This window comes from Apteryx mantelli, chromosome 26 (genome assembly GCF_036417845.1).
Source record: "Apteryx mantelli isolate bAptMan1 chromosome 26, bAptMan1.hap1, whole genome shotgun sequence".
NCBI classification, from domain to species: Eukaryota; Metazoa; Chordata; class Aves; order Apterygiformes; family Apterygidae; genus Apteryx; species Apteryx mantelli.
This window is the reverse complement of record NC_090003.1, coordinates 6,546,735-6,566,106: the sequence shown is the minus strand read 5'-3', so window position 1 is coordinate 6,566,106 and position 19,372 is coordinate 6,546,735. Positions and strand designations below refer to the sequence as shown.

Genomic DNA, 19,372 nt, shown 5'->3' with positions numbered 1-19,372 from the left:
GCATGTGTCTGATGTGCTCCACTTCAAAGAACCTTATGGGCTCTGCAATAAACTGCTATACTAAGTGTAGGCACAGCTGTACATCCCTTGCCTTAAAGGACTTCTTGTGTCAGCTGCAAAAAACACTATTTCTGTCAACAGTAGAGTTTTATACAGAATAAGCTTTCACATTAAAATTTATAAACAGAGGATAAAAATACAAGCTTTGTCAGTACATCATCTGACAACAGATCGTCAGGACTAATTAAAAGCAACTTTATGAAGCTCCTAGGGTGTTTTTACTAACCGTGCCCAAAGTAAATATATCCCCTTATAATTATGTTTCCCATTTCTTGCATCTCACTTGTTATTTAGTTATGTTAATCTAGAAAGTAAAATACTGAATATGAAATCTTTAAAAAAAAAAGACTCAACACTTGCATATGGTGTCAATAGTATTTTATTTACTTACTTATAAACACTAGAGTATGCAAAGCAGTTAAATATTACTAAAATTTGAAAATACTTCTAAAACTTTCAGGAATTTTGTTTGAGGGTCAGGGAAGGCTAAATTATTAGCAAAGACTACTCAGTGTTGCCAACCAACCTGTTAAGACCTAAACCTGGACTTAGACAATTTAAATAAAATTAAAGCCATGCTAATCACAAAAACTTACCATAAAGTTCCTTGCAGGGATGTCACAGTTACTCTTTGGAGGTCCCAGAATACCATTTTTAAGTGTTACTCAGCAGAAGTAGCTGGTAATAGTGCAAGTGCTAAAATGCAAAATTCACAGATGGTACAGAGTTTGGAAATTATTCTGACTTAGGTGCAGAAAAAAAATCCAAGCAACTTTTTGCAGTGGGATATGAACAACAAGTGTGGGATTATTTTTTCAGCCTGAGTGTTTACAACCCCTCTTTATACCCTTTAAGATGTACATTGAGACCCAGCTGATTTTTTTTAATACTGCAATTCAAGTGGAAAACTAACAGTAGTGCAGTTTTAGCCACTGTTTAGATGGTCTTCTATTCACAAGCCGTAATATAATATGCAGTAATCGAGATCTGACTTGAAAAGTTTAATAGTCACGTTTAAATAAACTGTGTAAATATCCATACTCAAAACTTGCATAGCTACAGCATAGTAGTATGGTGTATAAAAATATTGATCAAGCTTCAAAGGGTTTCAAGTCCAAGTAGGCTAAACTATTCAAGATCCCACCATCAGTGGAAGTACTCTTGCCTACAGTTTCTACTAAAATATCCTGCTCTGAGAAGAAACAGCTTATTTGAAACTTCTAAAAACTTAAGTTTATTACAAATGCAGACAAGACTTCTATCAAAGTCTATATACATTAGCTAATGCTTTATTCAGCTGAAAAATTCTTTCCCATGCCTAGGTTTAAACACGGGTTTATCACTTTGTTCTGGGCTACAAATGCAGCAGAACCAAACTTCCCTTGAGTGGACTGGTCTAAAAATAAAGTCATAGGTTTCTGTTCTTTAAACATATGTCCCCAAGGGAGATGCTCTGGACAAAAATATATCTGACAATAAGTGTTTGCTTTCCCCTCTCATTAAGAAACCCCACCCCATCTCCACACAAAAAAAAAAAGGCCCCCCAAAACACACTTTCCTTGGTAAAGATGTAATCTGGAGGGAACTGCTTACCATTCTAGGTGCAGACACCCAAACTTGTGGGACCTGGATTTTAGATATATACATATCACTGAACAATGCAAAAATACAGTGGATTAAAGTTGGGTGTCAGGTACATGATGAGTAGTGGCTCCGTTTGACTTGTCAACTTTTAAAGCATGCTTATCTGAAACAAACTGAATTACTGCAAAAAAAACTTTACAGAAGTTCATCTCAAAAGGGTAAAATTAATTAACTGCTATGAATTCTTTGCATTCAGGGCTGCAAAACAAAGACACATATTACTTAAATCAGTTTTATTTAAGAATTTCCTACAATGACAAATCTTATAAAAAGCATCCAAACACAGAACTGCAGCAAACAGCATTCTTATGGATATCTTACAGACAGTGGAACTTCCACCCTTAGGAGGCACACTGAGCTCGCCAGTGATCTCTGCTACAAGAGCTACTGCAAAGCACACCACAAGCTCAATGTTCTCATCACAAACCCCATCATCTTCAGTTCACATTACCACACTTACATATCATTAACAGAAAAAAAACACACACCATACAGCATTCACAGCAGTTGACATAAGGGAAAAAAAATACAAATATTCATTTCACGTAACACATTCAACTAATTGATTAACTAGGTATAAAACCCACTTAAAGTCTTCCACATATGGATGTCCTTTGAATGCAATAAACACTCGTACTTTATTTGCTATCATTGCTCTCTGCACACTCTCTCACCAAAGCCACAGGATTGAGAGACATCTCGCCAAGTAAAATAAAATCCCATAATGCACCACCAGGTCTCTGCATGCGCTCTCTCCTTTATCTCGCACATACCAGCCCTCTCATGCCTCGGCACCACCATCAATCCCACACAAGGTTTCAAAAGTTCAAACAGCCTTCTGGTTCCATCTCACAGCCTTGCGTTCATAGCGTTGATACGACTCCATGAAATAAAGAGTAGCGGATAAAAATGGAACACCCACCGTCTAAGACGCAGCATGTGCAGTGTGATGAAGTATTCTTGGATGAGAAAGCATGTAGACAGAAGTATTCCTAAGGCAGAATATTTACAGCACTGCTTTCAATGAAGTGCTTCTTCCATACACATTTGAAATGAGATGAACTGCGGAGATTAAATGAAGCCTTCATATCGTACTTTAGTATGAGGGGAGACAGTGTTAAAAAAAAAAAAAAAGGAAAAGAAAAAAAAAAAACAGAAAAACGACACTGTGTTCTCCAACCGGGGCATTTGGAGATTCTTATGGTGGGATCAAATTAAAAACAAGAGGGAGAGAATGCTGTTTCTGACCAATGGTTTCCATTTTGAACATGCAAAGAATTCAGATAGCCAGGAAACAAGGGATAAAATATTACAGGAGAAACCTTTCCTATCAATTGTAGTGTTAGTTTACCCATCAGGCAAACAGCAGTCCACTTCCAAACATTCAGTATTCCAACAAATTATGTAACAAAACTTATAAAATTCCTTTAACCTTTCTTTTTACAAAAGAAAAATGTCAAAAATACTGTTGAATATACTGCACATTGAACAAATTGATTTGGAAAATTTTAGTATATATGTAATTTACAGTATACTTACCATGAGTTAGAAAATTTTGATTTCCCACCACAGAGTCAGTATCAGAGCCCACCGTGTCTACATTCCCCAGCCTGACGACTTGGAATCCATACTCGAACCAAAGCCTCCGTTAAACCCGCTGCTAGAGCCTGCATTCGACGCTGAACCCCAGCCTATCGCTGCCCCGGAGTTGGAACCGCCGTAAGAATTGTTTCCTGAACTAAAGCCCTGGTTCTGCTCCCGCTGCATGTTGCCTTGAGGCTGGTTGTTTCCCGACGGCCCAGACTGGTTCTGCTGACTGGCCAGCATGCCCATCATGCCCCAGCTGCTCTGCAGCGCCGCCTGCGCTGCTGCCATCATGGCAGGATTGATGCTAAAGGCCCCAAAGTTCATACCGCCCCCCATGTTACTGCCTTGGTTGTTACCCAGCCCTCCCCCACCTCCTCTGCTGTTGCCAAACCCCCCCTGGTTCCCAAAGCCTCCCGGATTACCACCAAATCTTCCACCTCTTTCTAACTGTCTATTGCTATTGTGCTTAGGTTCAGCATTGGATATATGTACGCTGATTCCTTTAATGATCAAGTCCTCTCCACATAGAGACTGGGCAACCTATAAAAAATAAGGGATTAATTAAATATAGGTTAGACTTTTTTTCTCCCCTAGTATTAGTACTATCAAACCAATAATAATAATAAAGCACACACACACACACACGATTCTGAGCAGATAGTTAACCTGCAAAGGAAGTATATGCATACTTATTCCAATTTGAAGTGATTTATCTTCTTGTTCACTACTGCAGTAACTGCAGTATAAAAACCTGTATGTACAATGGCATCTGAAAAGTGCAACCTTAAACAATTCAAGTAAATCAAACCAAGCTAATACCACTGGAATTCTCAAGACAGTGGACAAATAAGTGTTCCACGTTTAATTCCAGAAATAATGCTTCATCAAGCTACTGAAACATTTTAAAAATAAGTTGTCTACATATGAGGCTAAAATATTTTAACACTTACCTGATCATCGGCAAATGTAACAAAAGCAAAAGCTCGGAAGGGTTTAGGAATGAAGACATCTACCACTTCTCCATACTGGGCAAAGAACTGCTGGAGCTCATCCGCAGTTATGTCCTCAGTGCAGCGCCCAACGAACACTTTTCTGCTACGCAAAGGTTCGTCGGGGCTTTGCTGAATTGAATTGAGGGTGGGGAGGAGGGGGGGAGTATAATTAACGAATGGAAAAAAAAATCTCAATTTTCTTTGAGAAATAAATATGACCAAGTTACTTTATCATAAACGTCCCTTTTAATCTAGCCTGTTCTGAGGACTGAAGATTTAGAAACTTAAGAGTTTCTAAGTTTTAGAGTTAGAAAGTTATGTTCAGAGAGCATTCTCATACCCTGATACCGATGGAGAGGGGCAGCAGGGAAACAGATGCAGGAGTAACAGCAAGAACAGTTACAAGGCTATTCTAGAAGCAGAAGTATGTACTGCAAAATGGGACCACGTCATTTTTCAGTACAGACTGTATCTGCATATGTACGCAGGAAGTATACACACAGAAGTTCTGGGTTCCATTTCCAGTTCAACCAAATATTCATTCTGATCTTGATCAATTTATTTATCCTGCCTGCTTTATTCTCCACTTATTCTTGTAGCAGACAGATTAAGCAGGTATTGCTGGACATTAAAATATCACATTATTTTCAGGTTTTCTACTGTACTTATTCCCCAATATAACCAGCTATTTTCCCAACACTTCTATTTCACTCCCTCCTCTTCACCCACCCGCTTGTTCTCACCTGTCCTGTCCATCCATGAACTAAAAACCCACATCCAAAAGTGGATTATTCATCTGCTCACTTAATGCAGTTGCTGTAAAAGTGCCCTTTTGAGTATGTAAAATAAAACTAAAGTACCTTAGAATTGGGAAGTTTACAGTCACACCATCTTCCATCTATCATGTGTCGCTGAGACATTACTTTCACCTGGGTTTCATAATCCGTAAACCGAACAAACCCAAAACCTTTCGAGTGACCAGTTTTAATATCCTTCTTAACCTAAAGGAAAAAAAAAAAGACACTTTAGAAGATCACAGCAGCATTGGGGACATATATTTTGACGTACTACATGCTATTTACCAGCCATCTGTATCAACCTTGATGTTAAGACCACTGAAAACAGTGCACAAAGTTTTGTTTATCTCATTGTACAGGCCTGCCATTTCTTCGAAAAATGACCTCAGTATCATGTAGCTAAAGCAGAGACATGTGATACCTATAAATTAAGAGTGCCCTAATCAGGATATAATTAATATTAGCTTGTCTTGAACCCAAATATAAGCATATTAAAATAGCACAAATAATAGCAGGTATTTTGTAACACTGCGATGGCATAGCCAGACACATTGTATAAGCATTTTGAATTAACAGGTAAGCAGTGTGACCACCAAAGGTGCAAAGGCCTGTTTAGTTCACTTAGGAGGATCCAAGTGACAAAAGATAAATGAGAAGTTATCAGGACCAGATGAGAGCCCCCTTTTGGGAGGGATGCAAATAGCATAAAAACATCAAGTATGAAGAGAAAGACAGAAGAAAACAAGCCTGCTTCAGTTCTCATTTCTCCCAAAGAGTTCAAGCCTGGCTGTGTCGACCTCAGCAGCTAAGGCCCTCAGGGTCCCCAGCCATCAGTGCTGACAAAACAGCACCAGCTCCATGACATCGCATGCTCATGGCTCAGGTAGGATATGAGCACTGAAGACTAAGTCTTGTGTATGTAGTGACTACGCAGTGATAATAAAGTACCCATTAGCATGAAGCATGCTGCTACTGAATGAGTTTAGTAAAGTGTTCTTTTGAAGTTTAAAACCGCCCTGATTTATCAGTCTTGTAAAACACTGACCGCAGCATCTTCAATTCTCTAACATATATATATATATATATATATATATATATATATATATATATAAAAAACACGCATATTCAGCTGCAAAAATTAAAAACTAATAAATTAAAACTCTCTTAAACTCTGGACCCATTAAGGAGATCTATATGAATTACCGCTGCCCCAATCAGTAATATTCATGACTACTTGTGCCTACTCAAGCCTAGAGCTACAAAGCTCATGGAACAAAATACCACCCAGAAACAGAGGTGCGCAGCTTCAGATTGCTCTGAGTTTATACTGCTGTTTGTCTTCTACTGGCTTCTTCAGAAGACTAAATTTTAGATAATGTCTCTTTTTACTTGAATTGCAAAAGAATTTTACCTGCACCATTAGAACTTCTCCAAATGTACTGAAATACTCCTTTAAGTCTTGTTCAGTGGTTTTCCAGGGAAGACCTAAGACTATTAAATCTGAAGTCTTCTGTACTGCTCGTTTCACTTTCACGGCTGATGATGCATCTGTTTCATCCATTTTTCTCTTATTATCTGAACATAAAGATGCACATTAGAAATTATCTTCACAACTCTCAAGAGAAAGCTACTTCCACTGATCATGAATAGCATGGTATAAAAACATTGAACATGCTGTAAAAAAAGTATAAACTGCACAGGAATACATGCTAGCTGCTGCTACTCAGTATTATAATCCACGTCCAACTGTCTTCAAGGAAAGAAGCAAGAACAGCTGACATTCAAGTCCTCCTCCAAAATACAATTTGATTGGGTTTGTTTTGGATTGGTTTACTGAAGTACTATCCAACAGCATATTCCTAAGAGCACATGGGGAAGACAGGAACTTTTAACAAAAGCATTTAATTAAAAACTAACTTCCTTAGGCTATTTCCTTTTTTTTTTTTTTTAATTAAAGGTTCCCTTTTCCCCCAAAGATTTCTGTTTTAAATGGTTCTTTTGACCCAAACTATGCCATGAGGAGAAGCATCTGTGAGTGCGCAGAGATCTCAGTACACAGCAGTCTTCAGAAGAACTCTATATGACTATAAACTTCTCCAAGTATAATGACAAAGCTTTGTCATTAAAGTCCTTTGTACAGCTATAGAGTTAAAAACTTACCTCACACCTGAAAGCTTGATGAAGTCAAATTTGTCTTGCAGAGTGAATATGTGACTAAACTCACTTTTTTTTTTTTTTAAACCACAGAGTTCAGCACAATGCAATATTGTTGCTGTGTTAAATGACCAGTGAAACACATGAACCTCTTAGCTGTAAAAGCCCGCTTCTACGAAAGAGTTTGACGGAACCCAGACAGACCTTTGGGATAGTTCACAACATAGACCAGGTTTCCCCAGCCGGCCTCCGGGGCGTGCAGGATGCCCTCCACCAGCCGCACCCCCCGCATGCACTGGGACACCGGGTTCCTGTAGCGCAGCCCGCAGGCGCCTGGGAACTGGGCCGTCACGGTGGAGAGCAGCACGGTGCCATCGTCCTCCGAGGGGATCTCGATGGGCTCGTCGTTCTCGTCCTCCGTCACCCGGATATACTCCGACATCTTTGCTGCGACTTGCTGAAAGCGGGAAAAACAGGCACAAGCCGAGACGTTACGTTCCCCTTTGTTTTGCCTTCCTGGCCTCGGGGCACAGACGCATCTGTGCTTATTTCTCTGCGGGGCACTCGGAGACGCGTCATCCGCGGGTGCTAAAGCCCCGGGCTCGCCGGGGGGCCACGCCGGCCCCGGCGCCACCCGGCGGGACGGGATGGGACGAGACGAGCCGGGCCCTGCCCGCCGCGGGGCAGCGCAGGGACGGGACCCCGCGCCGCGGCGGGGGGAAGCGGCCCCCGGCCCCGCCCGAGCGGCCTGCAGGCGCGGCGCGGCCTCCGCGCGGCCCCCGCCCCCAGGGGAGCCCCGAGCCCGCCCCGCCGCGCCCCGCTCACCGGCCGCGGCGTCTGCGGGTGCCGGTCACCGCGCCCGGGAGCCGCCGCGCGCGCCCGCCCGCCGCTGCCCTCCGCTGGCTCCGCACAAAATGGCGGCCGCCGCCCTCCTCAGAGGCCGGGCCGGGCCGCGGGCCGAACCATTCCGCACCGGGGAGGGACAAGGGGGGAGCTGAGAGGGACCGGCCGGCCGCGGCGGGGTCTCGCGGCGCCCTGGCTGCAGCCTCTGCGCGGCCCGCTCCGCGGGGGCGAGAGCGGGGACGGTGGGGGGGGGGGCGGCGCCCCCGCTCTGCCCCCGCGCCCCCGCACGGGGGGCCGGTGGTACGGCCCTGCCGCATGCGCGGAGCGTGCCGGGAGCGCGGCGCCGGGGCTTGTGGGAAGGGGCGCGCGGCGGGAGCGGCAGCGCCGCCGGCGGGATCCGCGGGGGAGCGGCGCCGCCGCGGCCGGACCCGCCCCGGCCCCGGCAGCAGTGAGTGACCCGGTGCCAGGCCAGACACGGCCGGGGCCGAGCAGACCTGCCCCGAGCGAGCGCCGGGCCGCGGCGCAGGAGCCTCCCCGCTGCCGGCCCGGGGGCGGCCCGGTGTCCCCGCAGCCCCAGAGCCGCCCGGCCGCCAGCAGGGCGCGCTGCCCCCGGTGCGCGGGGAGCCGTGGCCGCAGCACGGCTAGTCCGCCCGCCCGGTCCCTCCTTACCCGAGACACTCGATGGTTGGAGCCCGATATACAGCGTTGTAAACCTCCGAACTGCGCAACAGCTAAGGGGAGCTTGAGCTGCCACCTTTCTGACCCTAAAAAAGAAAGAAAAAAAGAACCCTATGCAGAAAAGCCTGTTTATGTACATTTTCCTAAGCTACAGTCACTAAGGAGCAGCTAAGCTCCAGCCCCAACACCGTGACTCAACCGGGGCTGTACCACCCTATCATAAGGCAAGTTATCCTACTTTCTCCTTCCCCTCCCTTCCTCCTCACCTGATCCCTCATCGAATCCACGTGTCCCATGTTTCCAGCACCCATCAGGCTTGGGTTTCCTTGCACAGGTTAAAAAAAAAATCTTATTGCTAAAGACAAACACTCCTACTGCCAGGAAAGTTTAATTCAGTCCTTTGTGTTAATTTGTAGTTCTGCTTAGTACTTAAGATTCCTGCTTAAGATTTCTTCAGTTGCAGAAGCTGGCTCCCAGCACCACTGAAACCAAGCCCATCTCTGCCCAGGTAACTTCAGACTCAGCCTTATCATTTAATTACCATTAAAAGCTCCAGCGGAGTTCTGAGAGGGCCTGGCTAGGCACAGTGAGGCTAACGAGATGAGCTAATGCTTCACATAGGCGTTCCCCTGGAATTCTTGCTTTTTCTGCCCATCCACAATGCGCATCCCAAACCCAGTTTCGATGTTGCCAAGTCAGCACTGAGGCAGCCAGTGTTGTTTGAACACGCTGCAAGGACTGAGTGGTAATTGCAGCATGTCAACATTACCTACTGCACCATTTCAAGTCAAAGCTATAGTTTAGCCATCACACTATTTGAAGAGGTTGCCACGGTGTTCAGCCAAAGTGACCTCTATCTAGCAAAGCATCTGGTGGTAATTTCACTAACGAGCAAAGTAAGCATCAACTCTGAACTAGATTTCATGCAGGTAAGAGCTTGGAGAGAGCAATGAGCTCGCTGCAGCTTGCTGCCTGCAAAACAGGCAGAGAAAGAAGAACAATTATTCGCAATGGAGACTTCTGCTCCCAGAGCTTGTTCCTCAGTTTTGGCCACAAACAAGCCTAGAATTAAACAAATGCAATTATCCTCTCTCTGCAAGAACTGGGATTCTTGCAGCACTTTCCCTCTATTACTTGGCATTATAATTTGATTTAAGTTAAGCAATTAGCAATTTTGCCCTTCAAGTAACTACACCAGTGGGCGTGCAGCTAGTTAATTCACCAGTTCCCTCGCACTGGCAGTTCAGAGTGCCCATGGGTGAAGACAAATGCAATACTGTGGTACCAGCCATCATGTATATTGAGCTAAGTGTGCCCATAGGCACAAAACAAAATGTGATACAATAACTGTTTGCTGCTCTAGGTTAAGTGTGCTCATGGGTACAAGCAAACTCTGTAATGATCAGCTGTTCACCCTCCCAAAAACACTCAGGGATGAAAAACAGCATCAATAGGCATCTAAATATAACTTTATGATTAAAAAAACAACAACTGTGGGTACTGAAAAACATGAAATACTTGGGCCTATTTGTAGTCTTAGGTAGATCAGTAAAAAGCCAGAGGATTTAATGAATGATAGCATGTCAGTGTGGTCAGAATCTGGCCTGGTTTTGCCAATAGTTAATGAGTTGCATCTCTCACCCTTATTCAGTGAGAGTCTTTTTCACATCAAGTTTCTCTTTTACTTTGAGCATAAGGAAGGTGATTGTATTTTCCCTTCTCCCACTCCTGACACAGAAACGAATGTACCCTGCAGAACAGTCTGAGCAATACAAAAACATTAGATTCACTGTGTTGCAGCTCATTATAAATATATTTAGCAGGAAAAAAGATCTGTTATCACCATGTCCCTGGGGCTGTGCTCAAAAGCAGTCTGCATCCTTTCAATCAACTTATTTTTTCATACCTGAGCAGAACCTTCCTTTCCCTGTGTGCAAAATAAAGCACATCTTGAATGTAGCTGCCTAAAGGAGCAGGACACCCTTCAGTTATTTATTTCTCTTTGTAGATTAAAACTGTCTGAGCCTTCAATTAAATAGGTACTATATCACAGAAAAGGAGATGCTGCTCCCTTGAAGGAATAACATTAGTAATATTTCATTTTCCTAGCTACAGTTGAAAACCCATTCACAAAACAAACAAAAAAGAGTCAGTGTTTTACAGTACTCATCTTTCTCCTTCCTCTTTAAAGAAGCTTTCACCACAACCACAGGAACATTTGCAATAATTACTTCTTCCCCTCCTCAGTAATACCTACCATACATAGCGCTTTGTGTACACAGATGAGGGAAAAAGTAATAGAATAAAAGCAATCAAGGACCTTCACCGTGAGCTTCCCAGTACAGATCATCCATCTCACCAGACCTTTTTGTCAGCCCCTTTCTAAGCAGATGGGCAGAGAGCGCACGCAGGCTTGTCTTAGAGTCTGCAAGCCCCAGTCCCAGCACCGTCTGGGAGGCTGGTAGCGTTCTGCTGCTTCTCCAGGTTAGACTGTAAAGTACCAGTCCAGGTCTACATTTCCATCACAAACCTGGAGTAGTGGGTGTTGCATACCGAACCCTCAGGGAAAGGGAACGAGGGAGGAGAAGAAAAAAAAAAAGTGGTTGTGCATCTTCCCATTTTTTACTTTAAATGCTGATGAGCCCAATCTCCCATCAGCTCTGCAGTAGTTTTATAACGGGATCACAAACATTATTCAGCTTAGATATTTCATTTGCAAATTATCAATGTAAAAAATTACTGATACATAGCAACTACTACAGAAAAGCTTCCCTTAAACAAAATAAGCAGATTCCACCTATGATAAAGTACCTGGAAAGATCACTTAGTCCATTGTTCTCACAATAACACTCCTCCTAATCCCCTTACTTGAAACAGCTAAGGCTGCATCATAGCACCTGAAAAATTTGAAGTAATTTTCCCATGATCCTAAAAAGCCAATTACCTAATTTTTAATCCACCTGAGATGGTTTAGCCCTGATTCTTAAAGGGGCAGAGTTTCCATGTTCATTTTGGTTCATGTCCTTACTGCTTAGCTCTTTCAAAACTGACTAGAACATTGATCTGGCTTTTAAGCTCTCAGCAAACCCAAGAAAAGACACATTTTTTACATGTTTGGCTTTTGCAGAGCCCCCTCTGAAGTCCTCACTGCCTCTCATTCTGTGTCTTTTCAGCCCAAGAAGCTGTTTCAAAAAAAGCTTTGGCCATATTTCCTTGACACACTAGAAATAGTCACTGCTGCCACTGGCTTTACCACCAGACAGATGCTGAGTGTCAGTAGGACAGGATGCAACCAGAAGAGGCAAGGAACTTGGGGCTGGTTAGATTCAATTTCTTTGAAACAGCTGGAGTCAGCCCCCAGGTGTGGTGCCATCCCAGCTGCCGCCCAGCAATCCCAGCCCCTCGCATGCAGTGGGATGGGCCTGGCTGGGGACTCTGCTGGGAACTAAAAATTTCTTGCAGTAATTGGGAAACCAACAGTGGTGATCAAAGGCCCCTTCGAGCCCCTGCGGGCGGCTGACCCTGACTGCTGCCTTTGTCTCTGCCCTGTGAATAGCCTCGGAAAGCAGGTGGGAGCCACGGGAGCAAGACACCTTTCCTGGCGCCTCTGTTGACTGGGAGTCCCTGAGCCCAAACGATTCTTGTTTTAATGAGCAAGCAGCACAGCTATAGCATTCTCTCTTACAGCTTCCTGCTGGTGTAGCTGCCAGTTCTCACCTATTGAGGCAAAAAACCTTGCCCACAATAACACCAGAGCAGTGCGCTGGGGAAATGTTTTCCCTGTTTTGTGTGATCCAGGTCCAAGGAAAATGCCAGCTAACGGACAGGCATGGCATGGCTAACATGCATTATCAACCACTTGTTTTAGCTTGCAGAATTAGGAGCAGATAGGCTGCATGGTTGGAGGATTTATGTTAGTGGAGTTAGTCATTCTGAATGTCTTTATATACAGAAGCCTTGCCCTTAGAAACCGGAAATCAGAGTACAAAGCACAGCAGTGTGCAGCGTGTGACATCTCCACCTTCTTGTTTGATCGGTACCTGTGGGAACAGTTAAACGTTTGCATCATGTAATAGAGAATGCAAAAATCAACTTCGTTCTGTTTTGTTTGGCAGAGTCACCTCAAACCATCTGCGACTCACTTCCCCAGTCTTTCTGGACCAGCCACAGCAGAGCCTGGGAAGGAATTCCGCCGGTGATTCTCAGAGGTACCTAGTCAGTCCCCAGAGCTAATTCGTGACGAAGACGTGGCAGGACACTTCCAGAGGAATTTGCTGCCTCGTACAGTGTGCTGGAGCTGGGATTCAGAGACTTTTTTTTTGCTATACTGTGCAGTAACTCCCAGCATAGGAGAGGGTGAACTTCTGTCAGCACAGACTGTCCTAAACTGAAGGACTAAAGCACAAATTGGGAGTTGTGCTAGAGAGTTAACTTCATGTCCTTAAAATTGCAAGTGTCATTGTGTGACAGATCCCAAATACTGAATACAAACACAAGTATTTACACAGGAGATTAGAAATAAATTCCTTCAAAGGCAAAGCTATAGGTAGTTTGAGTAAACCATAGCAACTATTCCTGCAAGATCTGGAATAATGTGAATGACGGCTTCAGCTGAATCTATTCAAAAGCAGTTTCATTTGGGATTTCTTCTTTGTTTTTTTCCTTCTCTTCTGAGGACTGGGCAGACAGTCTGGGGTGGGGTATTTTGCAATTTTTGAACCATGCACACTGAAGCAGGAGCTCAGGTATAAGACCAATAGACTTTTTTAAATGGTTTCATTGTGCTGTCTGCTTAGCTTTTTAAAGTACATTTACTGAAGATTTATGTAAAATCTATTTTTTGTCTACTTAAAATATGTCAAATGGATGTACAGGGCAAAATCTAATGTATATGGGTTTCAATTATTTTCAATCATTTGCAATATAAATGACTTACTATGACATCAGACCTTTGATCTTTGGCTGTGCACCATAAATTGGGGCCCACCCAAATTTCCAGTCTCATCTGTATTTCTGCATTCCTCCCACAGTTATCTATAATCTCAATTCTGTGCTTCTTTATGTAAATGACTTTCAACAAAGAAAGTAAGAGAACACATGATTTGCCTTAATACAGGTAATTTTGAAAGAGGAACGGGACCTTTACATGAGAAATAGTTGACAGCCACAGAAAGGAGAGAACCGATGCAGGTGGAACAGAGCCATTCCTGATGAGAGTGGTGAAAGTTGCTGATCAACCAGATGTGACCAAATGGACTTTTTGTGTCGAAACTGCCAGAGGTGACAGAGTTCTCTTTCCCTTTCTGAATTTTCTTAGCTCTTTTTAGTGTCCTTACATTTATAATGCAGTTAATCCAACTCCGATCTGTTAATGTTACATGCAGCAGTTTGGAAAACGAGGTGCTGAGGTAAGCCAGTTTGCCAGAGCTCATGCTCAAAGTCCATAGTGAAAACTTGTGACACCTGACACCCAGAACTGTGCTTTCATGACAAACCTTCTCCTAACAGCTATAAAAATCTTCAAATACTCAGGCTTTTTGAATGACCTTGTAGGAAATTGTATTATTATGTTTGCTGGCTGCGTCAGGACAGTTAATGGGATATAGACCTTTTTACCCATCAGCAGCTTATATTTGAAGCCTTCCGAGCTCAGTAGTTACTGAAAACTCTTGCTACCTGATAGCTCTGCAGTGGCCTACACTGCAAGGATTAAACACCTGAGCTCAGCCCAGTTTTTCAGTGGATGTCTTCTCAAAACCCACTAGCTCAGACTCTATTGAGATGCTAATTTCTACTCACAAAAGTGAAAGACAGTTAAGTTTCAACTAAACATTGTATTAAGCAAGCTTCTACCCATGCCACATCTCTTTCTTGACATGACTCCCCCCCTCACACCTATATCAATTGATTTCACTGTTCTTGCCCACACATGCAGTTTTAATAATATATCACAAACTTGACCTGACTAAGGATCTGTAGCAATTTTCTGAGCGAATATCCTAAACATCAGCAACATCCTGAAGGGAATCCTACTTCTGACATCCAGACTCACTATCTTTCCCATCCTACAGCTACAAATGCATCTGCTAATGCTTATTTATCCCTATTTGATGCCTTTCCCCACACAGTGCTGGTCCTAAACCAACCAAAAGCACTGCCAGCAATCTTAATCCTGAAGTCAGAGCAGGGTTAGGTGATGCAGTAGGCCTGCACACACTTGACTTCGTTCTAGCTTCCAGTGGCTCTACCACCAGAAAATCCAATTGAGAAAAATTTTTGCATAGCACTGATTTATGTGCAAAAGTACAGAGGAGAGCAGAAGCTTTTAGTATCTTGGGAAGTCTTTAGGAATTAAGGCCAAAGAAAGGCCAGTCATGTCAATTACATCCTAAAAAAAGAAAACTTGAGTGAAAGTCCTGGCTGCCGAAGTGTTTTTGGGCTGGCAGTTGTTCAGAGTTCTCTTGGCAGATACAGTTTGTAGAAAGCTAATGGGCCCATTTAGATCCCCTCCCTTACACAATGGCATTGAGACAGTTTTGCAATTGCAAGGGAGTATGGTAGGGGTATGATAGTTCAGCATTTTTTCTGAAATCAAATTAGGGAATGCATTTAATATTAAAAAGTCTGATGATCTCTTGTCAAGGATCTCCGCTGCATGCAGCACTTCAGGTTGGGCTGAGGGAAGAAAATCTCATGCTAAGTACAAGGCTGACACCTGGAGGGGACTGCTGAGATGGAACTAGGCAAGCCTGGAGGAGTTGTAGGGATTCTGCAACACAGCTTGGGTTAGGAAAGCTTAGAAAGGGTGGCAAGATCCCAGGTTTTGGAGTCTCTCTTTTCTAGGAATGGAGTCAGTTGCTTTAGTTATTCTTCCCTCTCCCCTTTTCTAGCAATAAAAAAAATATCCAGATTTCCATTCTTAAAAATAGACATGGAAAATCTGGAATGGAAAAGAGCATAGAAGCACCCTCTAGGTCATCTGGTTCTTCACTTCTTCCTTTTTCAGGAATATTTGGATCCAGAACTTACCTCACTATTAGCTGCTACTAGTAACCCAAGGTTAGTTTTTCAGTTGGTTAGTCTAATGTATTTAAATTGCTGCATGTCAGACTGATTCTTTACTATTTGTGTAACTCTGCCCTGCAAGTTCCTGGAGTACAGACATGCAGCGCAATTCCTACTGTCAAAGCTGCAGCTGGCAGGTTTGGCTTTAGGTAGAGCTTGTTCTTTTCATGTCTGGCTCTGTCAGCGCCCACGATGAGGCTTTTCTTGAAGCTGATCCTAATCAAGGAATGCAAGGCAGCTTCTGGGACAAAGTCTCCATGCTTTTGGAGGCTTGCTTCCCAGCCTGGCAATCACCCATTCACAGCACTTACTCAAACCTTTTCAGTAATCTCTCTTCTCTGCCAGGAATTGTCTCAGTATTTGTAAATGCTGTTTTTGCTTGATCTAATTTTAGAATATATTAATAACTGAGTTATTTACTTTGCTGGTATTACAATACACTTAGTATCTCAGGAACCCAAAGATTATATGTCCATTACATCTCCTTAATTCTCTTTGTCATTGCTACTGTGGTTCTAATCACCATAAACTCTGCTTAGCAGTAACTTGTTGTTTGTAGAAACAGAAAAAGAAAAAAAATCAGTTGTTTTCAAGACTCTTATATGCAGTTCTACAGTACACTTCCCTAAGTCTCCATACGTCTTTACTGGTGTACCTCAGTCCTGATTGACTATCTTTATCTTCTAGCCTTCAAACTCCCCAAGCATCACCAATATACAGCCATCCTGACAAGCACAGTAAACTACTCCGTACATTCCCCACCCAGACCAGCTTTATGGGCAAGCCACGAAATTAATTGCTTCAGGCTCTGGGGTGTAGAACAGAGGCACCTTGCCAACTTCAGTAGCAGTACAAGACCTTCAGTGTGCAGGTGGTGCGTCTTCAGCCCAGAGACCTGACAAGCCTAACTCCATCTCTGTGGCTGCTGTTTCTCCAGCATTTCTCGTCAACTGTGACAAGACTCTGAAGATGCAGTAACATCTTTCCTCCTCCTCCAGCCCAACAGTATGGTCGACATTGGATTGTCAGTTATGCTGAATTATACTGGATCACTTGTGGTTATGCACTGATGTAGACAAATACCAATTCAAGATCAAGGGTGAACCCTGGCCACTAAACTTGTTTCACTTGTGACTCATTCCAGACTTAAGACCTGGCTCTTGCTGTCATTTTATTAACTCAATTTGTGATCTTCCTAACCCCCATTATCCAACCCAGGCAGATTATTTGCTTTGAAAAAATGTGTAGATAGTTTCCATGCGAATCATAAGTAGATCCAGGTGCCATAGCTAGGTTCCAGAGAGAGCTGTAGTCATGAGATATACGTACTGGTCAAATAACTTCTTTCCTAGACACTCTTAAACTCAGTGACATTCTCCTCATTTAGATAGTCTGGACTCTTAACTCCTGAAAAGCGGCAAGAAGCCTGGCACCAGTCTGGTAGAATACCTAAGTACATACCTTCAGGCACGTGTGTGGTCCTGAGATCAGCAAGAGTAAATTTAAGCATAAAGTTAAGCACATACTAAGATGTACTCTTACTTTGGAGTCAAAAAAGTTACCTGTCTTAAGCCACCCCCAGCAAGTCTTTACATCTGGTCCAAACTAAAGCATCCAAGTCAAAAAAATAGCTTGCTGAATTCTAGAGAATTCATAATTTCCAGTTTGCAAGCTTGAGGAGAGAAATCTAGGAAGCATCAATAAATCCACTTTGACAACAGAGTAAAGAGCTGCAAAAGGAGTAACATGTCAGGGTGATGTGACTTAATTTCTCAGATAAAGATCTTTTTTACGGGTGAAATAAAAACGTCAGCTAAATCAAATAGCAAGAAGTGTCACACTTCATTGACTCTCAGTAGGAACAAAAAATAAATAAAAGGAAAGAAAGGTAAGTGACATGTTTTTACATTTAGCAAGGGAAATAATAACATGCACTGAGAACCTGCGCACAGCTACCTGAGTAGGACAAAAGTATGCACTCTGCCATTAGCATTCATCTGCTCTGCGCATTCTTACTTGCTTAGGCAAAAACGAAGGTTACATGCCAGAGAGTCTAAAGATTTGGTGGGATTCACATATTGGACATGAGGGGGCAGTCTTATCTGCAGTTTATTGATGGCAAAACTCACTTTCCTGTGTAATATCGAGACAGGGTCATTACAGTCAGTTTGCTTCGGCCTTGTAGGTTGGAATGTCAAGATCTGGAGCTTTGCCCCTTTTCAAACAAGGAACCCACCCGGGCTTTTCAGATCTCCTTATTCAAAGGGTGAACACTGTCCCTTTAAATAAGCACTGAGCTCTCAATCCAAATGGGGAATGAAGCCCAGGCTACCAACAGTTATGAAACCTCTGTTTTTTGAGCTTGTAGGCTTAGGGACTGCTGCTACACTCAGAGGTTAATAATCGGTTTTAATATTCATTTAGGGGGCTGTAAAAAAGAATGAAAATTTCCTAATTTGAAAATGGACTTGATTGGCAGCTTTATTATCTCTGTAAGGTGCGTGGCATTCCACACAATCAAGTCATTTTTAAAAATAATCTCACTGCTTAAGTCGTACACACTGCTAATTGCATTTTAATAAGTCTCTTTAAAATCTTTCCATATTTTTTAATATCCTAATATTAGATAAGTGATTGCTGGGGACACTGGAGGGCACTGAAGTTTATAGAAAGAGGAACACCATAATGAAGCTTTATTGGGATGGCACCACCAAACAATTGCTGTGATAGCAACACTCCCCAGCTTGGAAAAATGCCAAACATTCCCCCTGGAACTGACTCAGACACTAGCCTCTCTGGCTCAGGACTGACGCAGAAAATGGATGCTTTCTGGCTCATAAAATGGCCTCTTTCCGGCTTGGAACTGACTGAGGAATTGTCCACTTTTGATTCGGAAAGGACTCAGGAACTGGCCTTTCTCCATTGAACAAATGACTTCACAACTCACCTTTTCTGGTTTGGTTTCTGGCTTTAAACTATAAAAGTGCTTTTCAGTTCTGCCAGGACTAGACAGAATAAAGGAAAAAAAGAAGGTTTCTTTTTACCAGCTCTATCCAATACCAGAGGTTGTGAAAGGCTTCAACAGGAAGAAGAAAAATCACTGGTTTCAAATGGGATAGATGAACTTCCCATCTCAAAGATCAGATCCAGTTAATATGAGTCTTTTGGGAAAAAAATTAGTGTGGGGTCACTGGGTGTCTATGCCTTATGCAGGGGTGTATCTACTAGTCTACTGAAGGGATATGAAGCAGCATCCAAGATACTCATACAATCCAGATTTTTATCACTCTAAAAAAGAAAAAATCTGAAAAGACAATGGGACTGAACTGACAAACCCCGGATTCAACACCCCAAACTACAGCAAATTTCAAACTCCGATTCAAATTGAATCCTGCATGTGCATCCACAAGGGTCAACTATTGCATCAGTTCCAAACCTGAGGTACGAGGTGTACCACAACAATTCACATGCAGAGTCCAACTTCTTCTATCTGAAGCCCATCTTTAGCTTCTGTGCCATGCTCCCTATGTATGCCTATTTTGTTTCTCCAAA

The 19,372-nt window shown here is 43.1% G+C and overlaps 1 protein-coding gene and 1 long non-coding RNA gene across 5 annotated transcripts; one reads left to right on the top strand and one right to left on the bottom strand.

Moving 5' to 3' along the window:
• Positions 1–1,922: 1,922 nt before the first annotated feature.
• On the bottom strand, positions 1,923–8,290 carry TARDBP (TAR DNA binding protein). Of its 3 annotated transcripts, none has more exons than XR_010886382.1 (7): positions 8,060–8,290; positions 7,439–7,691; positions 6,492–6,655; positions 5,144–5,284; positions 4,242–4,412; positions 3,244–3,831; positions 1,923–2,798 (listed from the first exon to the last, which is right to left on the bottom strand). XR_010886382.1 is itself a non-coding variant. In XM_067311006.1 (6 exons), the coding sequence occupies exons 2-6, from the start codon at positions 7,674–7,676 to the stop codon at positions 3,301–3,303; spliced, it is 1,245 nt and encodes a 414-aa protein (XP_067167107.1). In that variant the 5' UTR covers positions 7,677–7,691; positions 8,060–8,290; the 3' UTR covers positions 1,923–3,300. The 3 variants fall into 3 exon arrangements, 1 of the variants encoding a protein (XP_067167107.1); XR_010886383.1 differs by having other exon boundaries at positions 1,923–2,766; XM_067311006.1 differs by having other exon boundaries at positions 1,923–3,831.
• Positions 8,291–8,491: 201 nt separating this feature from the next.
• Positions 8,492–18,695, top strand: LOC106482474 (uncharacterized). 2 transcript variants are annotated; one of them, XR_010886372.1, is made up of 4 exons: positions 8,492–8,979; positions 12,871–12,963; positions 13,872–14,035; positions 18,447–18,695. It is a non-coding gene; the product is annotated as an uncharacterized lncRNA (long non-coding RNA). The 2 variants fall into 2 exon arrangements; XR_010886373.1 differs by lacking the exon at positions 18,447–18,695 and adding an exon at positions 16,508–17,625.
• Positions 18,696–19,372: the final 677 nt, after the last annotated feature.

Coding starts and splice junctions, on each gene's coding strand:
- TARDBP (XM_067311006.1), bottom strand. CDS start 7,676: ATGTCGGAGTATATCCGGGTGACGGAGGACGAGAACGACGAGCCCATC. Junction 5,285..6,491: donor GAGAAGTTCTAATGGTGCAG/GTAAAATTCTTT, acceptor TTTTTCCTTTAG/GTTAAGAAGGATATTAAAAC. Junction 3,832..4,241: donor TTACATTTGCCGATGATCAG/GTAAGTGTTAAA, acceptor TATTTTTTATAG/GTTGCCCAGTCTCTATGTGG.